Source organism: Chrysemys picta, chromosome 2 (genome assembly GCF_011386835.1).
Source record: "Chrysemys picta bellii isolate R12L10 chromosome 2, ASM1138683v2, whole genome shotgun sequence".
Taxonomy (NCBI): domain Eukaryota; kingdom Metazoa; phylum Chordata; order Testudines; family Emydidae; genus Chrysemys; species Chrysemys picta.
The window spans coordinates 132,616,901-132,639,356 of record NC_088792.1 but is presented as its reverse complement, the minus strand read 5'-3'; the positions used below and the strand labels follow the sequence as shown (position 1 = coordinate 132,639,356).

General features: G+C 40.2%; 1 protein-coding gene across 8 annotated transcripts in view; it reads right to left on the bottom strand.

Moving 5' to 3' along the window:
• Positions 1–22,456, bottom strand: part of MARCHF6 (membrane associated ring-CH-type finger 6) — a 104,946-nt gene that overhangs the window by 70,570 nt on the left and 11,920 nt on the right. For 4 of the 8 annotated variants that reach the window (XM_065584216.1, XM_065584215.1, XM_065584212.1 and 1 more), the window contains exons 2-5: positions 20,609–20,705; positions 19,545–19,618; positions 2,200–2,343; positions 777–849 (exon numbers count right to left, since the gene is read on the bottom strand). In XM_065584216.1, coding sequence (XP_065440288.1) covers positions 777–849; positions 2,200–2,343; positions 19,545–19,618; positions 20,609–20,705 — 388 coding nt within the window. Of the gene's footprint in view, positions 1–776; positions 850–2,199; positions 2,344–19,544; positions 19,619–20,608; positions 20,709–22,456 lie in introns of all 8 variants that reach the window. The other 4 variants (XM_065584214.1, XM_065584211.1, XM_065584209.1 and 1 more) reach the window with 1 other exon arrangement.

The window sequence follows — 22,456 nt, the reverse complement described above, 5'->3', positions numbered from 1 at the left end:
TAGGCAACCCGCGGCACGCAAGCTGATTTTCAGTGGCACTCACACTGCCCGGGTCCTGGCCACCGGTCCGGAGAGCTCTGCATTTTAATTTAATTTTAAATGAAGAATCTTAAACATTTTAAAAACCGTATTTACTTTACATACAACAATAGTTTAGTTATATATTATAGACTTATAGAAAGAGACCTTCTAAAAACGTTAAAATTTATTACTGGCAGGTGAAACCTTAAATTAGAGTGAATAAATGAAGACTCGGCACACCATTTCTGAAAGGTTGCCGACCCCTGTATTAGATATTCAATTCAATGATTCCATAGAGTTTCAAATCACCAAATTTTGGTGTAGACCCATTTATAATCCGACCCCTGCTCTTTGATGTGTCACTTTTTTACCAAAAATATTCGGCTTATGAACGAGTATATATGGTAGTTTAATTTAGCAATGTTCATTTCAGATTTGATTCAGTACAAGTTCTGCTTGACAGCTTCAATTTTCCTTTCAATCTCCATGAACGCCCGAGGAATTAGAATCAGCTATTGCACAAACAAATGTTAATTAGAATGATTACAGAATGAAGTCAATAATGTTAAAATATTAGATGGTGGCAGAAAAAGTAATTTTCCAAGTATTTAATGAAGAGGGGGTGTTAGGGAAGGAATCAGTAGAGCAAGTTGCAAAGATAATGAAAAAGAATTGGGAATTGAAAGTACCAAAAGCCACAACTTTAATAGGCATCTGGTTAAAAAGTCACATATATCAGGCTGGTTAGTACTTACGTTGACAGCATATCTAACGGCAGTGTCAATAGTGAGCTCACGGAGCCAGTAAACAAGCACTTGTAGATACGGCCTGTATAAAAGAAACAAAGTGCTGTAAATACCCTCAGTTATGAGGGAATAACTCTCTAAAGTGACCATTACTAGTTTATTCCAGATTGCTCTTAGCCCTAGTAACAATTTACCTCTGGGACAGAAGCTAAAACCAATTGGTGGGAACCAATACAGATGTGCAAAAAGATTTCATTCAGACATAAGTCACAACAGGTATCACTATATAGTTGTTATTCACATATTATTCCCAGCACTGGCGTGGATGGGGGCAGGAGCCCTGCAAAGGCGGGGGGCACCGCTAGCGGGGAGCAGCCGCGCCCCTCACCCCTCCTGCCCAGGCTGCGGCCTGGCGCCCCCCCGGGGGGCTCCTGCAGGCTGCAGCAGATGCATGAGGGCAGAGGCCCCCATGCACCCCCCAGCTCCCCCCTCACCATGCTCGGGCTCTGTGGCTCCCAGGCATGTGAGCCGCTACTGGGACGCGGGGCCCTGAGCCTGCTCCGGGAGGGGCAGCGGCGGCTCACACTGCCGGGAGCCGCAGAGCCCAAGCGCGGCGAGGGAGAAGCCGGGGGGCGCACAGGGGTCTCTGCCCACATGCGTCTGCTGCATGAGCCCCCAGAATGCGACTCCTCCCTGCCGAGCTGCTGCAGCGGCCCAAGCCCAGCAAAGCCAGTGAGTGGACTCGGGGCGGGGGCCGCCGGGGTGGGGGAGGAAGGGGAGGGGAGGGATTGCAGGGGGGCTGTGCACCCCCCAGGGGAGTTCAGGGGGCGTGGAGGGGAGAACCTGGTCTGGGGAGCAGCCCCTAGGTACGGCTGGCCCCTGGGGTCTATAAAGGCTCGTTGGGATTTGCCCCTCAATGAATCGATGTTATTGGGTGGGGGGAGGGGCCAAGGTGGAAATTTCGCCTAGGGCACAAAGTATCTTTGCACCAGCCCTGCATGCACCTATCTTAATTCCAGGGGTGTTTTGTTAAACATTTGTTTTATTTATATTATAAAATATGTAGTTTCAGGTTTGTTTTGGGAGGGACCTTTGGGTTGAGACTAGGGCTGTTGACAGTACGTTAAATATTTTTAGTGCTCTCCTTTTGAAATGCTGTCCTGTATTCTCATGCTTCATTAACATTCCCTTAAAATGGTCTCTGTTTTCCTACCTATTAGCTGTTGTTTGCACTATGCCATTGGTTTATGAATTGGATAATTTCTTAGATAAAGTAATTAAAATACTGCAAAATATAAACATCTGAAATAAAATGCGTGGTCAAGTCACAAAGTTGATAACACATGAGAAGTATTAAAGCTGATGGCTATTTGCAAGCTTGTTATAAGAACATGATTATGAAAGTATTTCAATGCAAAAACTTAATACTTACATGCTGTAAGAGGTACAACTCCCAACCATGCAAAGGCCACAAGCGTATAGTGAAACCAGTATCGTATTGCTGTGCCAATACTTGTAACCAGTCCAGCAAAAATGTCTTGGACTGGAAGCCGTGAAGGCATATCTGGGGAATAAACTAAGGAGAGGAAAAGAAAAACACTTTTATAAAACAGTTTTTATATGTGCTTGCAATAAAAGCATAATATAGCCCTGCAGTCAATAGCATAATTTTTAAATTATATTTAAGAAAAATGTACAGCAACAACAAACAAATAGCCACAAAGCCAAGAATAAGTGAACATTTACTCTGTTTTCACACTTTATACATCCACTACAGGCCATCCCAGGCAAGTGACAATGAAACCTTTAAACCAAAAGTTCTCCTTAATTCATGTATTTAACTTTATAGAACAACTATTTTACAGACACTTCAGAGTTTGAGAAGTTTTTGTTTTGGGGCATTAACACCGTCATCTCTACCAGTAAATCCAGGTTACCTCAGAACAAGCCCAACACCATAGGCCTTGAAAGGAGAGAAAAAACTAACCAAAAGTTTAAAATTCTATAACACAGTATCACCCAAATATATAGAACTCCCCTCCTTTATCACAAGAGACTTCCCTACTCAACCTAGCCCCCTGAGAGAAAAGCTAATTAAGCAACAGATCATGCAGAAAAGTCAACAAACTCAGGCCCTGCCAAAAAAGGGAGAAGAAAATTCCAAATTCAAGGGCCCTCCAGAGAGAATACCCAACATCTAAAATGTACACATTTAGGAACTGTTTCCAGATGATATCAGCTGTTGGATAAAAGCACAAGGAGAAAAGCAGTCACTAAAAAATATTGATCTAAAACCATAAGAGACTAACTCAAAACAGTTCTCACAACAAAACTCCAAAGGTTTACACCATAGCTATTCCAATCCAATATTTTTTCCTTCTTTTAAAATGAATTCACTGGTTATGTCATTCAGCTGTCTGGGAAGTTTCAAAAACTTTGGTCTAATTTTTCAATAACTTTTCCATACTATATAATTTTTAAGTTCTAACCACTTCATCTGGCTCCTGCATACCTCACAGCTAGCCAAAAGTCAGGCTCTGACTTACTAATATGATTTTTTTGTATGTTCTTACATGCAACTGCTCAATACTTTATTAGACAGAGGAAGAGTTATTTTTAAAAAAAATCTAGTCCAACTAAACATTTTATTATATATGAACATTTATAAAAGTGAACACATTGAAGTCCAGGTTTCATTATACAGTGCAATCATATACTAGGGTTACCATATTTCAACAATCAAAAAAGAGGACGGGAGGAGCCCCGCCCTAGCCCCGCCCCCGTCCTGTCCTAGCCCCGCCCCCATCCTGTCCTAGCCCCGCCCCTGCCCCTTCCACTCCCTCCCACTTCCTGCCCCCTCAGAACCCCCAACACTCCCCCCCACTCCTTGTCCCCTGACTGCCCCCCAGGACTCCACCCCCTCCCTAAGCCTCCCTGCCTCTTGTCCCCTGACTGCCCCCTTCTGAGACCTTCCCCACATCCTAACTGGCCCCCTAGGACCCTACCCCCTACCTGTCCCCTGACTGCCCCAACCCTTATCCACACCCCCTGACAGCCCCCCCCAGAACTCCTGACCCATCTAAACCCCTCTGCTCCCTGTCCCCCCCCCCTCCTGGGACCCCTGCTCCTAACTGCCCTCCAGAACGCCACCCCCTACCTAAGCCTCCCTGTTCCTTATCCCGTAACTGCCCCTTCCTAAGACCCCTCTCCCTAACTGCCCCCCAGGACCCTACCTCCTACCTGTACCCTGACTGCCCAAAACCTTATCCACCCCCCCCCAGAAAGCCCCCCCCGAACTCCCAACCCCCCCCCCCCGCTCCTTGTCCCCTGACTGCCCCCTCCTGGGACCCTTGCTCCTAACTGCCCTCCAGAACCCCACCCCCTACCTAAGCCTCCCTGTTCCTTGTCCCCTAACTGCCCCCTCCTGAGACCCCCCCACCTGTACCCTGACTGCCCAAAACCTTACACCCCCAACCCCCAGACAGCCCCCCCCAAACTCCTGACCCATCCAACCCTCCCCCCTGCTCCCTGTCTCTTGATTACCCCCCCCCCAGAACCTCCCTGCCGCTTCTCTGGCCCCCGGCCCCCTTACTGTGCTGCAGAGCAGCGCGCTCGACAGCAGGGGAGGGGAGCAGGCTCGGAGCTCCAGATGGCAAACGGCCGGCGATCTGTGAATGCAGGGAGGGAGGGGGAGGAGGGGAGTGGTGTCAAGTTTCAGGAGAGAGGAGGGGGAAGTGAAGGAAGGGCTCTGGCTCTGGAGCCCCGGCTGCTCTGTAAGCCGCGCGCACGCTCTGTATGGGGAGGGGGGGGGAGGAGGGGAAGTCCGGACATTGACAAATTCCCCCCGGACGCTATTTTTAACTCGAAAAAGCCGGACATGTCCGGGGGAATCCGGACGAATGGTAACCCTATCATATACTCCCTACATTAAACTTCTCGGACACTCAGGGCCACAAAACACAACCTATCAACAGCAATAAGGAAATAAACATTTTATTTTATTAACAAGAAATGTATTTCAAAAATTAAGCAAGACACTGAATATTCCATTTGCTGTATAATATGAGCATCTACAAGACAACTGCCCTGGGATGCAAATATTTTGGTCAAAATTCTGAGCCCTATCTTTTGTGGACTTCTCTTTTGCTCCCACGATAATTTGCAGACTCAAGAAAGATTATTCCAATGTCTAAGTACCTGATCACACCCACAAATCAGGTATTTGGACACACAAGGCACATTAACGATGAGTGCAGAGGCTGGCTTCCACAAGTCTGGCCTTTAAACTGATATTCCCCATTTGCTAGCTTTATTCTAAAAACTGCAGCATATTGCTTGTAATAAAATTAAAACTGCTTTACCAAAGAGGCAACTGTTTACCTTCTCCTTGCCCATATGTGAATTAGGACAGGTTTTTAATTTAAGAATCAGGAGTTTAAAATGCAATTTTACAGTTTATTTTCAACTTGTGTGACTTTTGAAATAACGATTTACAAGCCAGTGTTTACCAATTTAAAAGACAACTTGACAGTATAAATAGGAAGATGGGCAAGTTAATTATCAGAACTTCCTCCAAAGGCTAAATATTTTACAGAGAATACCCAATATACATCTTACTTTAACAATACTTAAAATATCCATGCTAGTTTTAAAACTATGTTATTAAATAAACAGAAGGTTAAATGGGGGGGGGGGGGGGGGGGGGAGAAGGTTTTCCCATTCAGCATCCTTTGCATCAACTAAACATGTAAGAAACAGTTGATATCAAAATGGGATGTGTCATTGCTTAGTTCTAAAACCAGGAAAGAATAAACCAAAGATTACTGTACATTTAAAAGAATCTACAAATAGGTTTAAGAAAAATCCATCCATTTTAGATTTATATGCATAATGTCCAAGATAGCAGAGTTAAGAGGGACATTCCACACATAATTCAACTATATAGATGACATCACAAACTGATTTATGAAGATCAGGTAAGTGACTAAAACTACTGCACCATTTTATAAAGTTGTTTTTTTTTAAATGTCTATTTTGTACCCCACAGGGTCAGTCATCTCTACTGACCTTATACTATCATGGCACCCTTCTGCAGAGTGAAGCCATTCTCTAATGGTAAATCTCCCCAACACATACCCCTTTCACAAGTGCCTAATTTTTGGGCTTGTCTGTAACTATTATAGTACATTTTATAGACTATTCCTCCAAACTATTAACAACCAGTTTAGTTTGCTCAAGTGTACACAGGGTGGATACAAATCGGTTATTTTAAATTTAAATCGGAATTTTTTTATTTTAGAAGGTGCATCCGAAGAAGTGAGGTTTTTACTCACGAAAGCTTATGCCCAAATAAATCTGTTAGTCTTTAAGGTGCCACCAGACTCTTTGTTGTTTTTATTTTAGAGACACAAGTTGGGAGTTTTTTTATTTTGTTATTTAAATTACAATACATTTCTTTTTAAAAATAAACCTGTTTAAAATGAAATCTGAATTTAATACAAAAATATGTTAAGGGGTACATTTTTTATAATAATCTCTTAAAACATTTAAATAAAAAATAAATTTATTGAATCAATAAGCCTGTATCAAAAACTTTGAGTTAAAGGCTGTTTTTCTATATAAAGAAAAATCAGGGGGAAAAACATCTAACTTTTGAGGTCAAGCTTCATAAATATGGCACAATAGTGGCAAATAAGGAATATATCATTCACCCTTTTCTAACATACTAAAATATACAATTAATAAGAAACTGAAAATAATGAGCTATATAACTTCTTAAATAAATGTATGTATATACACATCTTTTTGCTGCACACTATCTAATCTATTGTAAAGGCTCTGTTTAGTTGTAAACCAACATTTTAATGGTTATATAAACCAATGAGAATGCACCTTTCTTCAGAAAATTATCTGAAGTACAAATGGAGAAGTTGATTAAAATCATTTAAATCAAGGCTTTCCACTTGATTTAAATTACTTTTATTTAAATCAATCCATTCTGCCCACACAACTTACAGCTGTTGTTTTATCTTCTCATTACCTAAATCCACCATTTACAACACATACCTCCTTCTCTTCTGACCTCCACATAAAATGTAGCCTTTAATTCTGATCATATGGATTGGTTAGAAATGATGTGCTGATGTGTTGTAACAATTGCAATTAGAGACTGTATGTTTTGTGTGGAAGTAGTGGGAGTAGGCATGTCTCTCTTGGGTAATTAATTTGAGTGAGCTGAAGAAATGTGAAGAAGGTGGCCTTTCAATTGCTGTTTTGGTGGTATGACTACTTCAGGACACTTAGCTAATTTTAACAAACTTTATTTGGAGAAAATTTCCAGGTTTTTAAGAAGTCTTCAACAACTTTGGTAGGGATGGGAATAGCTATCGAAGTTAATGTCTCAATCAAATTTGATAGCTACTTCTAAAAAACCTAGTGCATAGCCTGATTTGCTGCCCTCAAACTCCTTGTGCTCTCTGTTCAAGCCCCACTCCCCATCCTTCTTACCATTCCCCCTGGCTCCTCAAGGTGCTGCAGCATAACAAGTCAAGAAATCCAGGAGGGGATGATACAATATGTGGGGAGGAGACCAGGACCATGCAGAGGGCAGCCCGGAGAGTCTGCACAAAGACATCATCAGCACTTCATGGCTCCCAGCCATATAAAAACAATAGTGTTTTGGGTAGCCCCTCAATAGAAAGTGCCTGGCATAAAGGTTACACCGGGTTGCCTCTACCCCAGCCACAGATCCTTAACCATGGCAAGCCTAGACCGAAGTAGGTGTAGGGATGTGTTGTAAGTGGTGGATTTGGGTGGGCTCAGGTAATGAGAACACATCCCTGTTAATTTCCCCCCATCATCCCCTGGCACCCCAGAGCCCATGTCTTTCTGAGACACTCTCTCTTCCTCCTAATATCTCCTCATATCCAATCTGCCTCTCTTGCTTCCAATGGCCTCTGAGAGGATTATCAACTGGTGAATTAGGAAGGTGAAATGGAAGCATCAGTATACAGAAGTAATTAATGCATTTGAACAGGTCTGTAGGCTAATTTTGGCATGATTCTGAATATAAGGAATAACTTTAAAATTAATTTCACAAATGGTCTATGTCTGACATGTTAGCTGAGTGTTTGTGTTTGGGGGAGAAAAGGGTTGCCATTTGTAAGGACTTTTTTTTTTAACCTAGAGAAATAAAAAGAAGCATGAGAATACAGGGCAGCATTTCAAAAGGAGAGCACTCAAAATATTTAACATGCTGTCCATTTGCTTTAGTTTTATGAATGCTGCATATTAAAACTGACTGCATACTTACTATACATTTGTATTATAATCTTATTTGGTATCATCATGGTAGTTACTTTCTTGGTAAATCCTGCACTAATAATAATTAAGGCTAAGACTTTGTCACGGTTATGTCACAGGTCACATGCAATAAACAAAAATTCACGGAAGCCCGTGAACTCATCGGGACAGGAACTGTCTTTGTGTTCTGTTTTTGTACAGTGCCTAGCACACAGGGTCCTGGTCCATGACTAGGGCTCCTAGGCACAACAGTAATACAATAATAAATAATGATGTATAGCACAACTGGAAATTCAAAGTTGGAAAGAGTTGTCCAACACGGCATTTTAACACCACTTCTTAACAGTAATCTTTACTTATTAGCCAACAAGGAACCAAGTGATAGGACTAAATAAAATTCCTTTCTGATTCTAAATTAGAGAGAGAGTTGCCATTATACTAGGCAGAATAAGACAGGGGAAGACTAACTTGTCTTCAGAAACCTTACCCCTACTCCCAGAAAAATGGAAGAGAGACTGAAAGAAAGATCAAGACAGACAAAAAAAGAGGAAGGTAAAAGGCCCAACAAAATGTTAGCCTTATAGGTAAATGAAATACAGTACCACAAAGGCTGGGTGAAGGAAAGGGGGAGGCAGAGAAGAAATGATGAAAACGACTTATAGCGATGGGACTAACGGGGGGCGGGGAGGGAGGGAAGACAGCCCAAAAAACCCTTATGGTTTAGCTCAGCTTTCTTCCTTAAAGAAAACTAATTCTAGATGGACTGGTGGCCAAAAGTAAAAAAAAAAGGTCCTCTTAAAAAAAACTTAATCCTCTTTGCCAATTTGAAAAAGTGGTGGGCTAGGAGAGAGTCCCCAACATCCATTCCCCTCCAGACAAAAATGCAATTAGTCACTGAAGTTCTATTTTCCTGCATTATCTGGATGGTTTGCACAGTAAATTAGTTATCACTTCTGAGGTAAGGAGTGGTTTGCAGTCAAGTGTAAAAATAATCTAGCAGCTTTCATGTTCAAAGTTAGGGTCAAAGGATGTAAGGATTTTGTATCAATCGTCCAGTATTCACTCGTTTTTCATTGTTGCTAAAACATCTCCACCAAACCATCAAAAATGCAAGAAACTGACATGAATTCAACAAAGCTATTACCTCTTGGCAACATGGACACAGCATGCCAATGACAACCAAATCTAAATCAGAAGTTATCAACTGGACCACTACTAAGCGTTCCCCTAATAAGCTCACTTCATGACACTATTGCCATGCAATTCAGGTCTACAGTTATAACTTTAAAAAAAGACATGCAAAGTGACTTGGCAAACCACTGAAAGACAGTGGCGGAGTACTGCGCACTAGTTTGGAGTCAATAGTCACACACCAAACTGGTGGATACACAGTTGCATGCCGCCATGCGCATCATCTCTGGTACCCTGCGTCCGACTCCACTCCCATGGCTTCCAGTTCTGAGCAATATTGCTCCTCTTCATATCAGACGAGAGGTTGCCACTGGCAAGTTACTGGAGAAACTATGCACCAACTCAAGCCTGCCGCAATGATCTTTTTAAACCATCAGCTGCTTCCCATCGCCCCCATTGGCCTGGAGCAGTGAACTGCAGCCAGTGGGAGCCGCGATCAGCCGGACCTGCGGACGTGGCAGGTAAACAAACCGGCCCGGCTTGCCAGGGTGCTTACCCTGGCGAGCCGCATGCCAAAGGTTGCCAATCCCTGGCTTAGACTTTGCCTCATCCCCCTCTCTACTTAAGTAGTGAAACAATTATGATCCAATGCAAATTATGCACTGAGCACACAATTTTTCCCCTGGGGAGAAGATGAGACAAGGAATAAACCATATATGATAGCATTAATCATGCCAGTTAACTGGAAAGTTCCAAGATACTACAATGATATGGTCAGTACAAGACCATATTCAGAGTACATGATTACCTGCTGTTCTGATACATCTCGATAAAAAACTAGGCAATAATTGCACATTATTACCAAAATTGAATAGTTTCAGATTTAACTTTTACAAGTTTAAAATACAGCAGACCTGACCTAACTTGCAAGTATACATGTCTGAAAAGCTTTTTTTAAAAATGAGTATATACACCATGCTAAGTGTCCCAATTTGCAAAAAGTAGTTCAGAAGAGTCTGTAAGTGCCCTAAATCATGTAACTGTTTATTACTTGACTCCTAGTAAATTGCTAAAAAATGCTGTTTAATAGCAGATCCAGGATCCTATCCCACCTTACGACAACCGCTGCAGAAACAATCAGAATCTTCTTTCAATGCAAGTAAACAGAGCTCTCTCATCATGGCTCTTTTTGTAAAATAATATGACAATGGTGGAATAAAATAATATAGTGCAATGTTCTGTTTCAATGGTCATTGAATTTGTTCTGACTGCTTGAGAATAACTAGGTAAATGAGCCAATCCATTCACATTTTTAACTGTCACTTCAATAAACCAGGACAGTGAACATACGCATGAACGGTGATAAACAGCAGGAAGGGAATGAGTGAGAAAGGACAAGGATTACAACAATATGAGCACTACTCAGGTTAACGTACAAAGACATCTTGATTTTTTTAATTCACACAAGGCAAGAGCACATTTCAGAACATGTTATTTAACTTACAAGTTAGTCTTTTGGGGATTGAAGAGCTGATACCCCACTACTGGTTTCCTTCCATTTAACAGCCCAGTATTCATTCAGCTGGCAATGCCAAACCCACCATTCATCAGCATTGCAGACTGTGTTGGATGGGAAGGTGAGCAACTTATTTTGCTTTATATAAAACTGTGTCCATCCAAAGACCAGACAAGCCTATTTCTACCACCCTCCATCCTTGGTATCATGCATTTTTTCATACTTATATTTTTAATAGGGCTGTCAATTAATCACAGTTAACTCACGTAATTAACTAAAAAAAATTAATCGTGATTAAAAAAATTAATCACAATTGCAGTTTTAATCACACTGTCAAACAATAATAGAATACCAATTGAAATGTATTAAATATTTTTGGATGTTTTTCTACATTTTCAAATATATTGATTTCTATTACAACAGAATACAAAGGGCACAGTGCTCTCTTTATATTATTTTAATTACAAATATTTGCACTGTAAAATGATAAACAAAAGAAATAGTATTTTTCAATTCACCTCATTCAACTACTGTAGAGCAATCTCTTTATCCTGAAAGTGCAACTTACAAATGTAGATTTTTTGTTACATAACGGCACTCAAAAACAAAACAATGTAAAACTTTAGAGCCTACAACTCCACTCGGTCCTACTTCTTGTTCAGCCAATTGCTCAGACAACCAAGTTTGTTTACATTTACGGGAGATAATGCTGCCTGCTTCTTACTTACGTCACCTGAAAATGAGAACAAGTGTTCACATGGCACTTTTGTAGCCGGCATTGCAAGGTATTTACATGCCAGATATGCTAAACATTTGTATGCCCCTTCATGCTTCAGCCACCATTCCAGAGGACATGCTTCCATGCTGATGATGCTCATTTAAAAAATAATGCGTTAAATTTGTGACTGAACTCTGGTTTCTCCTGCTTTGTTTTACCTGCATTCTGCCATATATTTCATGTTATAACAGTCTTGGATGATAACCCAGCACGTTGTTCATTTTAAGAATGCTCTCACTGCAGATTTGACAAAATACAAAGAAGGTACCAATGTGAGATTTCTAAAGATAGCTACAGCACTCGATCCAAGGTTTAAGAATCTGAAGTGCCATCCAAAATCTGAGAGGGACGAGGTGTGGAGCATGCTTTCAGAAGTCTTAAAAGAGCAACACTCTGATATGAAAACTACAGAACCTGAACCACCAAAAAAGAAAATCAACCTTCTCTTGGTGGCATCTGACTCAGATGATGAAAAAGAACATGCGTCTGCTTTGGATCGTTATCAAGCAGAACCCATCATCAGCATGGAAGCATGTCCTCTGGAATGGTGGTCGAAGCATGAAGGGGCATACGAATGTTTAGCCTATCTGGCACATAAATATGTTGCAACACCGGCTACAACAGTGCCATGGGAACGCCTGTTCTCACTTTCCAGTGACATTGTAAACAAGAAGCGGGCAGCACTATCTCCCGTGAATGTAAACAAACTTGTTTGTCTGAGTGACTGACTGACCAAGAAGTAAGACTGAGTAGACTTGTAGGCTCTAAAGTTTTACATTGTTTGATTTTTGAGCGCAGTTTTTCTTGTACATAATCCTACAAATGAAAGTTGATCTTACATGATAAAGAGATTGCACTACAGTACTTGTATTAGGTGAATTGAAATACTATTTCTTTTGTTTTTTTACGTGCAAATAAATATTTAAAAATAAATATAAAGTGAGCACAGTACACTTTGTAATTGTGTTTTAATTAAAATATATTTGAAAATGTAGAAAATATCCACAAATATTTAAATAAATGGTATTCTATTACTGTTTAACAGAGCAATTAATTGCAATTAGTTGTTTTAAACACACGATTAATCATGATTTTTTTTTTAAATTAACACTCGACAGCCCTAGTTTTTAATGCTCTTATTTCACATCCTACAGGATCTCAGGTAGGAATACTGAAAGATTTTTAAAATTATACAATAGTGGGAAATAAACTTATCTATCTCAGTAGGCAAGCTCCAGTACTAATGATTGTTTGGTGTGATGTTAGAGTGCCTGCTAGGGTATCACATGGAGGCAAGTGGGGGACTGTGGAACAGTTGCTCTTTAGAAACCCAGAGAAGAAAGACTAGTTAGTTAAAAGTGAACTGAAATGCTTTTTACAGAAATAATGAAAAAATGGATTCCAAATTATTTTTACAGTTATTGTTCAGTCAACACGTAGACTGACTAACCACAACTAAGAGCAAATTTTTAAAAATAGATGTCTAGAATTACACTAGGCTTCTGGATTTGTTTTCAAACATCTAATAAAGTGACCTGATTTTCAAGTTTTGGCCAATTACTTTAATATACAATTGCTGAAATCAACTCCTGCACTTTCCTGCCAAGACCTGAGGGTTCTGTTCCTATCCCACTTACAATTAATAATCTCATTCACACCTAAAGGAGTGTAAAGAACACAGTTTCCTGCACAGTTTAGGTGTTAACTGCGGTCACCAGATGTTATAGAAGAGAGACCCCCAAGGACTGAAACTTAAGCCCTGACAGGTAAAAAGTAATTCCATTCCCCTTAATACATACTTATGTACATATTTTTAGGTCTAGATGTATGTTTTGCAATCGATTTGGGATCACTTCCCCTTTTTACTCTACTTTTAAGGTAACTAAATTGTTAATACATAGAAACTGTGGTTCTTTGAGATGTGTGGTGCACAATTATATTCCATTTCAGGTGTGTTTGTCCAGTGCACTCGAGCCAGACACTTTTGTCAGCAGTACCCATCAGGGGAGTTCATGAATTTTATGTGCTCTCAGTGCCTCCAATGAAGGGCATAAAGGACAGGGCCACCCTCCCCTCCCATGTTTTCTCTATTTCCTTCATACCAGAATCCTAGTTGATATCGGACTCAGAGTAGCAGGGATGGAGGGTGGGTCATGGAATACATATGTACATGGTACATCTTGAAGAACCAGTTATTGTAGAGGTAAGTAATCATTTATTCAAGTGGTTGTATACATAAATATTCCAAGTTAGGCGATTCTCAAACAGGGCTGTCCATTGGTGGTGCAAATTCAGCTAGTGCATGCAAAGAACTCTGGCAAGCTCAGTCATGTGTGCAGGAAATCACGTGTCCCAGCAGCTTGAGACAGAAACTTGCTGTTGTTCTCGAGAGAGACCATAGACTGGTGCATAGGGTTAAAATGAACTGGAACATTCCCAGAGGTAGATATGTGATTGCACATGTTGAGCCAAGAATGGCCTCAATAAACTCAATTCTCTAAAACAGACACATTGTCAATTTGTCCATGTTTATTTTCCAGACTCAACCAAGTAGTGCCTGGATCTGATGGATGCCATCTGTGACTTTTTCCCTGTAGTGACAACAGATTTGTCAATTGTCCAGATACGGGAATACCTGGATACCCTTAGGTAAGCCACTGCCATAAGCTTTATAAAAGCTTCTGGGGGTTGATGAGAGGCTGAACAGAAGTACTGTATATGGACAGTGGCGATCCCCACACCGAAAACCTAGGATATATCCTGTGGCTGGGGTGGATAGACACACAAAAACAGGCATCCTGTAAATCAAGAGCAGCACACCAGTCGTTCAAATCGAGAGAAGGAATACTGCCTGAACACCATTGTTTTGATAAAGGTGTTCAGGACTCTTAGGTCTAGGACAGGCCTTAGAATTTTTCTTTTTAGGGATGAGAAAATAATAGGAATAAGAAACACTTCTCCTATGCTTTGGAAAAATCTGCTCTATAACTCCAAGATCGAGAAGAGATTGTATAATCTCATGAGAAGGGACCCTGAACAGGGAATGGGAAGGTGAATGAACGGGGCACTGAAAGGGAATGGCTAATCCCAAATTCCACAATGTCTAGAACCCAATAATCTGAGGTTATAGCATTCCAGACCCTGTGGAAGTGGTACAACTAATTCCCAAGGGAGGGACAGGTTGGGAAGATCTGGTACAACGTGAATTCTGCTCCTGAGTAAGCAGTTAAACCTGCTGCTTTGAGGTTTGCAAATGCTGATGAGAGGTCAAGTGTGGCAGAAGCCTAGGAAATTTACGTCTTTGTCTAGCTGGATCACATTGTCTAGGTGGAAGAGAGACTGATTGATAAGGCTGGGCCTGTAATGCCTCCCATTGGGAGCAAGCATGTGAATTCTAATTCATCTCTAGGCCTTATCTGTTTTGTCCCTAAAGCGATTGCACCTTTCAAAGGGAAGCCCCTCAATTATTTGTACTTCCTTAGGGAAACCGGAAGCATGAAGCTATGAGGACCTTCTCCTCACTATGGCCATTGTCACAGATTGTGAGGCTGTGTCTGTCATGTCAAGACCACCAGAAGTGATGTTCCGGCTATGAGCTGGCCCTTGGTTATGACAGCCTGAACTCCAGCTGAGATCACTGGGCATTTTATCCGTAAATACTGTAAGGGAGTCCCAATTAATAAACTTATATTTGCAGAGATTCACTTGGTAATTTGTGATTCTCATCTGTAAGCTCACTGTGGAGTAGCTTTTTCTGCCTTGCTAGTCAAGCTTTTTAGGTTCCCTGTCCCTAGGCTTAGACTTCTGTTGTCCTGGCCTGGACCTCTCATTTACAGCCACCACTACAAACGATCCTTGCATGGAGTAAGAATTGTTTGAAACCCAGTGTTGGAACTTGATAATGTTGATCAGCTTTTTTACATGTGGGTAGTATAGAGGCTGTGGTCAAGGCCTGACGTAAATGGGCTAAAATGGTGTACCAGAATTCAAGCTACCATTTTCCCCTTTGCCCCCCACTGAGGTATAAGCCTCCACTCTAGGCTTCAGAGCCCAAACTTCAACATGAGCTGCAACTTCAAATCACTGTCTACACAGCTATTTTTCAAGTGCTAGCTGAGCTCCACTAGACCAAGTCTGTTGACCTGGGCTGGAAGGCTTGCTCCCACGGGCTGTGTAGATATACCCTTACGGGGTTTAAGTGATGGCCCTGGAGACTGTGACTGGTGCCTCCATTCTGGTCGACTCCTAGTGCTTTCACCCTCTTTCAGAGGAAGAGGTATTCAGCACCAGAGTTTCTACCAGAACACTCCTTATTGAAAGATAGTCAGGGACACTTGGTACCAGAGGCCAGAAGCATGGATTCTTCCATGAGATACATTCTCAGCCAGTTCTCTCTAGATTTCTTTGCTCTTATGGAGAAGGAGCTACATAGATGAACTTCTTTGGAATGCGGCCTTCTAAACAAATCAGGAACCATTGTACATCCATCATTTAGCAGCATGACAGCCTGAGAGAACAGATGTTATTTCAAACCTGGGGATTTTCTGACTGACAACTTCAGCAGCAGCAGTAGTACAGGAGTACCACCCAAGGAAATAGAGAAGAGACTTATCTCAAAAACTCAGAGAGAAAAGAAAACATGATTTTAAAAAAGCCTGTCACTAACTACTATGTAAACTAAGCTAACTATATACAAGAGTGCTAATAAGTACTGAATGACAGTGAGCTGCAGATGGTGAGAAGAAACTGAGAAGGGTCAGGGTGGCCCCATCCTTTATGCGCTCAGCTGGAAGCACCCCAGTGGGTATGGCTGCCCAATCATCTCTGACTCGAATGCACTGGATGCACACACACCCTAACTGGAATACATATGTGCACAAGCATTCAAACTTTCTCTTCACCTTTCATAACTGTGTTTAAATGCCCCCTGCCTTCTTTAGAAGTAAGTGCTGTATTGCTCATACTTCCATTGTTTTGCAGATATATTTTAAGTAAGTTATTAACAGAGCCCCATGTAAAATTCAATTAGTTGGCCTTTTGATTGCTGCAAAATTATGGATTTCTCTTAGAATGCCACACAGTTGTGCCCCAGAATCAAGGTGGATTTTCTGTTGCAACTAAATATAGCCTTTAGCAAAAAGCAGCACCAAATTTAGTGTAACCAGAGGATACACTATATTTATAATCACATTTATTTGCGCAACTATAAAGTTTAACTTCTTTATTCAGATTCCTAATTTTTATTATACTAGAAAATGATGAATAATGCATTTCTTATTTACCAGATGAGTAATGATTTAGTTGTGATTTGTGTCAAGGTCTGTTTGGATGGACATTCAAATTCAATTAAAATACACAAAAACAGCATTTTAATTTTTTTTATTAAATAAAACTATATTAAAAATGCTGGATACACAAGAAAAAAGTTAGTCAAAGTTTATCAAAACTTTTTTTGCATCTAAAAATAACTGATTTATTAAATAAAGGAAATATCTGTAGTTAATGAATTTAACTGATTGTTTCTGGTCACCATGTTCTACAAGTTTTTAGCACTAGCACATCTCATCTTCTTATACCCAGTGTTTATTCAGAGATTGCAAAACAAGCATCCCTACTTTTTTAACTCCCAATTGTTTTCTCAACTAGCTATTGAACTGAACTAGCTGAAGAAAATGAAATGAAGAAAATATTCTCTCTGCACATACAGAAGAGTCTACTGCTATCATAAGCTGGTCCCATTTCAATAAATTGCTTAGGTTAGTGACTTCCACCAGCTCAGTAGTCTGACTTTCCTTAAAACTTGACAGCAAACATATACTTTAATTTTTTTTTGTATTTAACTTCAATTATTTTAATAAATTATAATAAGTTAAGGCCTTAGCATAGGTTGTCCTAATGTCAAATAAATTTATTAAAAAAAACAAAACTATTGAAATAAACACTGATTTTTTTAAAATAATTTTTATCCACCTCATTTTTTAAGGTTTAAGAGGAAACCCTTGCAAGCTAGAAGTATAACCAAGAAGCAGGTATAACCAATGCAGTAACATATGTCAGAGTCTACCAACCAGTCTGAAACAGTAACTCTGAAAGATGCTAAATGCTCCACTCATCTGTTTGGTGTTAACCCCAAACTGTCAACATTAGCTATTTCTTTCTGATCATGTTAGTAGTAGCATCAGTCTAATATGCTTTTATGTTATTATGGTTGCTATGACAGATTTTGGGGTTGGTTACAAGGTGACAGCTAGTTGGTATAAAGGGCTCCTGGAACGGAGAATAAAATACTGCTCCCCTAGTTAGTTGGGGATAGAGGCAACTGAATCCAGGGGGGCGGGGGGGGGGGGGGGGGGAAGGGAAGATGTCCTCCAGCAGCAAGAGCCAAACTGCCTCCTGGATAACAAAAAACACCCAACTATTCAAACCACCAGCTTCCCTCCCCATCCCAGACAGTTCCTAGGATGCAGGGACTCATTAGTTTAAAAAAAAAAAAAAAAGTCTCTTTACGCAGCACATTTAAAACTTAGAATTTGGGAGGAGCACCTCAGGAATGGAGATTGTTTGCAAGTCTGAAGTGTTTGTAACTGAACAAAATGTTCAACCTTTGGCACGCAGCCTGTCAGGGAAATCCGCCGGCGGGCCGATTTACCTGCAGTGTCTGCAGGTTCGGCCAATTGCAGCTCCCGCTGGCTGCGGTTCGCCGTTCCCGGCCAATGGGGGCTGCGGGAAGTGGCAGCAAGCACATCCCTTGGCCCGGGCCGCTTGCCGCAGCCCCATTGGCCTGGAATGGCGAACCGCAGCCAGTGGGAGCTGCGATGGGCCGAACCTGCGGATGCTGCAGGTAAACAAACTGTCCCAGCCCGCCAGCAGATTTCCCTGACGGGCCATGTGCCAAAAGCTGCCGATCCCTATTATAGTTCTTTCAAAAGTTTAACACTGAACATTGACTTAATACAGCTTCGAAACTTTAGTATACAGAAGTTTGTTTTTTTTAGTAGTTTACAGTTAACACAGTACTGTACTGTAATTTACTCTTTTTTGGGGGTCTCTGCTGCTGCCTGATCATGTACTTCTGGTTCCAAATGAGGTGTGTGGCTGGCTGGTCAGTTTGTAACTCTGGTATTAGTAACTCTGAGGTTCTACTGTAAACTGAATCAAAATAAATAATACAAGGAATATTGTACTGATTGGACAGGCAATGAGGGGGCAATGTGGAATGATTGAGGCCTAATATGCCACATAGGTCAGGGGCCTTACTTATCTGACACTTTGCCCAATGTTAGTTTTCTTGTTACCCAGTAGAACAGAACATGCATCCCATCAGAAACTGCATAGAGATAAGGTCAGCTCTTGAGTCTAAGGTTTTTAAAAATTAACTAAACTGCTTAGATTCAACTAACGAAAATTGAAGTTAACACGATAAACAATTATTTGTGGTAGCTACTCAACTTTGACTGAGATAGTGGTAGAATGGATGGAGAACATTAGGGTACATTAATTAACTCACATTGTTAGTGTCAACTGTGTTGCTAGGAAGAAGTTAGTAAGATATTAAGTCAATTCTGCTAAGTAATGTTCTTACAGATAGATACTTCAAAAGCAATTGAAAAAAGTTTGTCAACTATAGATTACAGGTTTGATTCACCTCATTTTAGCAGTCTAAAACTTCCAGATTCCTCAGAACTTTACTCCTGCTTCATACACTGTAACTGAAAATGAACTGTATGTATTAATTCATTTAAGCTCAGCTCACAGTCCATGAACTGGAATTGAGGGCATCAACAAAAAGATACTGAATATTCTTTCTTGGAAACTAGGTGGATGAAAAAAATCAGTATTATTTGCTACAAAGAAAAAACTTTTAAAAGCCTATATTGTGATCTACTCAAAAGAGCTGCAGGTCAAACAAGAATAAGAGACATAGACCAAAACTATCAATACAGATACACTTAGAAATTAAAAAAAAGCCAATCACTACTATAAATATCACAAATAAGAAAATAAGGAAACAAAGGTGTTGAAAAAGCTAGAAAAGGTGTTATATACTTACTTGGTGTGAAAGCAAATCTGTGCTTACATAATTCACAGTATTCTTTTCTGCTGTGTTTCAGCCACTGAACTAAGCTGCAATAAAGAGAAACACGAACATGGAGCTAAAATGTGTCTACACTTAAAAATTTAAGACATCCAAGCAATTGATTTCCTGCCACTTATGAAAAGTTCAAGTCTAAAAAAATTACAGTTGAAAAGCCAATAATTGGATTTATTAATTTATCAAATATATTAAGTCTGTTAAATCAATACAGATAGATTGGACCACTATGAAAATGAAATTTGTATGCAAAAATGGAAAAGGAGGGTGGGCTACCACTGGTAAGTGTGACTCTTCAAAGAGATTGTTTGTACTACTGATGATGTGCCCTCCTTGGGTGTGCATTAACTCAAATCTTATAGACACTACTATCCGAAAGGCTAACACACACAGGGCACGTGCACCTCTATTAATGTGGACCTGTAATTTTTTTTCTCCCTCCCTCTCTCCTCTCTGAGGATTGTTTGTACAAAGTACACCTGCATATCTAAGGTTGAAATAGTAAGTGATTGTGTAATTAACCACTATCATAATCCATTCACACTGGGAGGCAGCTTTAACTTTGGCATTTTCATGATTAACTGTGCAATCATAATATTGCATTAATATAGGATTTTTAAAAGTTTAAATATGATATTTACCCTTGGGCATTAGACCTTTACACTCTAATTCATATCTATAAAGGTGCAGAAAGATATACTAATAATTGAGTAAGTTTAGTCAGCTATCTTCCTGATGCGCACAGTTTATAAAAGACTACCAGTCAAATACTACTGTATTGGTAAGCAGGAATGACTGTTACAACATGTAGGTGCACATACTTTGGTTTTCACATGCTCTTTACGCTATAGAGACAGAAAGCGGACAATGCAAGCTAACCTGTAAGAACCATCCAAAAGTTTACATTTAAATATAATTTTTCCACAAACTAACTTTTCTGTTTACAAAGTAGTTATTCTGAAGACCTAACAAGTATCCCTTTTAGAAAACATTTGTGTTCTGTTTAAAAAATTAAAACTTACCATTCTTGATGAATAAATTTAATACTGCCAGTACACACGCACGGATGATAGAGGGGTTTCTCAGGTGTTCCTTCAGACCGACACACCCTACATATGTCTGCTGGCCAAAACAAGAAACTTATCATTTTGCTTAAAGTTTCTCACACATTTAATATCAAAATAAATTAAGAATAAAAAATAATGGAAAATATAGCATTACGGTCAAGGATCATGCCACAGAGCAAAATAAAACCAGACCGATTTAAAATGAAATAAACTGAAAAATACACAAGACATATTTTGAACTTAATTGGAGAAATAAAGAGTCTATGAGCTCCAGAAGAGCAGAACAGAATTCTGTTTCTGCTTCCTGAACACCCTGCCACCGTAAAAAATTGATAAAAATCTCTACCACACAAAAAAAACAGAATGAAAGGTTCTGGAATTAACAAGTATATACAAACACACAACTGCTGAGGATGCATGCCTGAGCACACTGGATGTGAAGATATTTGTACTGCTAAAACAGCAACACATAGGGGTCATCTGAGGACATAAGCTGATGCTCCCAGACAGCTGCCTCTCAACTTGGCATTGGAAGCTGAGAATAGTTGTAGAAGTTTTATGCTAAGTAAACAGAAGACAGGAAGGTCTGAGGTCTAACCAAGGATGTGTCATTTGGGATATTAGCCCTGACCCTAGTAAATTATTGTTCTCAGCACTTTAGAGGAACTAAAAAACAAATATAAAAAAAACCTCACTGCTTTAAAGTGACAAAAGCTGAAAGGTATACTTGATCAAGTGGACGCAAGTTCTACCTAATTAGAAGCAATATTGGTTTCAGGAGCTACAGAAGAGCAGAATAAATTCTGCCTCTTGTTCCATAACCCTATCACCTGCTTTCTCCTGAATTAACATAGCTGTGGGAGATTTTCTGAAGTGAAAAACATGTTATTTCTATTTATAAGAGCAGACACAAAGCCTATCCCAACTCTAGATGCTCTTGACAATTAGCTAAACACAACCAATACAGATGGAACACTTAAGTAAATAAAATATTTAAGAGTTATTATCCTAGCCAAAAATCATCTGTATGAAAACATCAGCTCCATGCCTTGTGTTAAACATTTGTGTCAAAGAGTCAAGAAAGTGCCACATCCTCTTATGTTCATATCTTTTTGTGCTCAGCTGGAACTCAAACTGTTAATGTTTTACTTTCTCTAAAAGTCAGAAACAATACATAGCTATTTTCATCCACAGACTGCAAAGTATGTACTGAACACCAGCCTCTGTGTATGAGGCTAAGATAGTCCATCCCAAGTTCAGTTTTCAGAGACTGGCCATAAAAACATAAGTAATTCAGGAGATAAGAGGAGGAAGAATAAATTGGTACATTTGATTCAGGTCTCTGGATCATTTACATGGACTACAAAGCTAAAATTCAGAAAGCCCAGAAACATTCTGAATGCAGCATCAGTAATATTACAGATTGATATGGTCAGCACTGAATTTACCTCAGTTAGTTTTATTACCTCATAAGACATAGTGATAAGACCTTTTTATTAACCTATCACTATTAGCCAGGAGGATTATCACTATACACATGAAGTGTGGTTGACTCATCTGTGGACAGCAGGAATGGATTGTGTTGCTCTTAGGTACGTAAGTATATCTTTCTTATTCAGTGTTCTCAAAAGATGGTGTAGAACAATTGCTCCTCCTCCCTGTGGGCACTGCTGAGATGTTCTAGAGTAGGGGTGGGCAAACTTTTTGGCCCGAGGGCCACATCTGGGAATAGAAATTGTATGGCGGGCCATGAATACTCACAAAATTGGGGTTGGGGTACGGGCTCTGGTTGGGGGTGCGGGC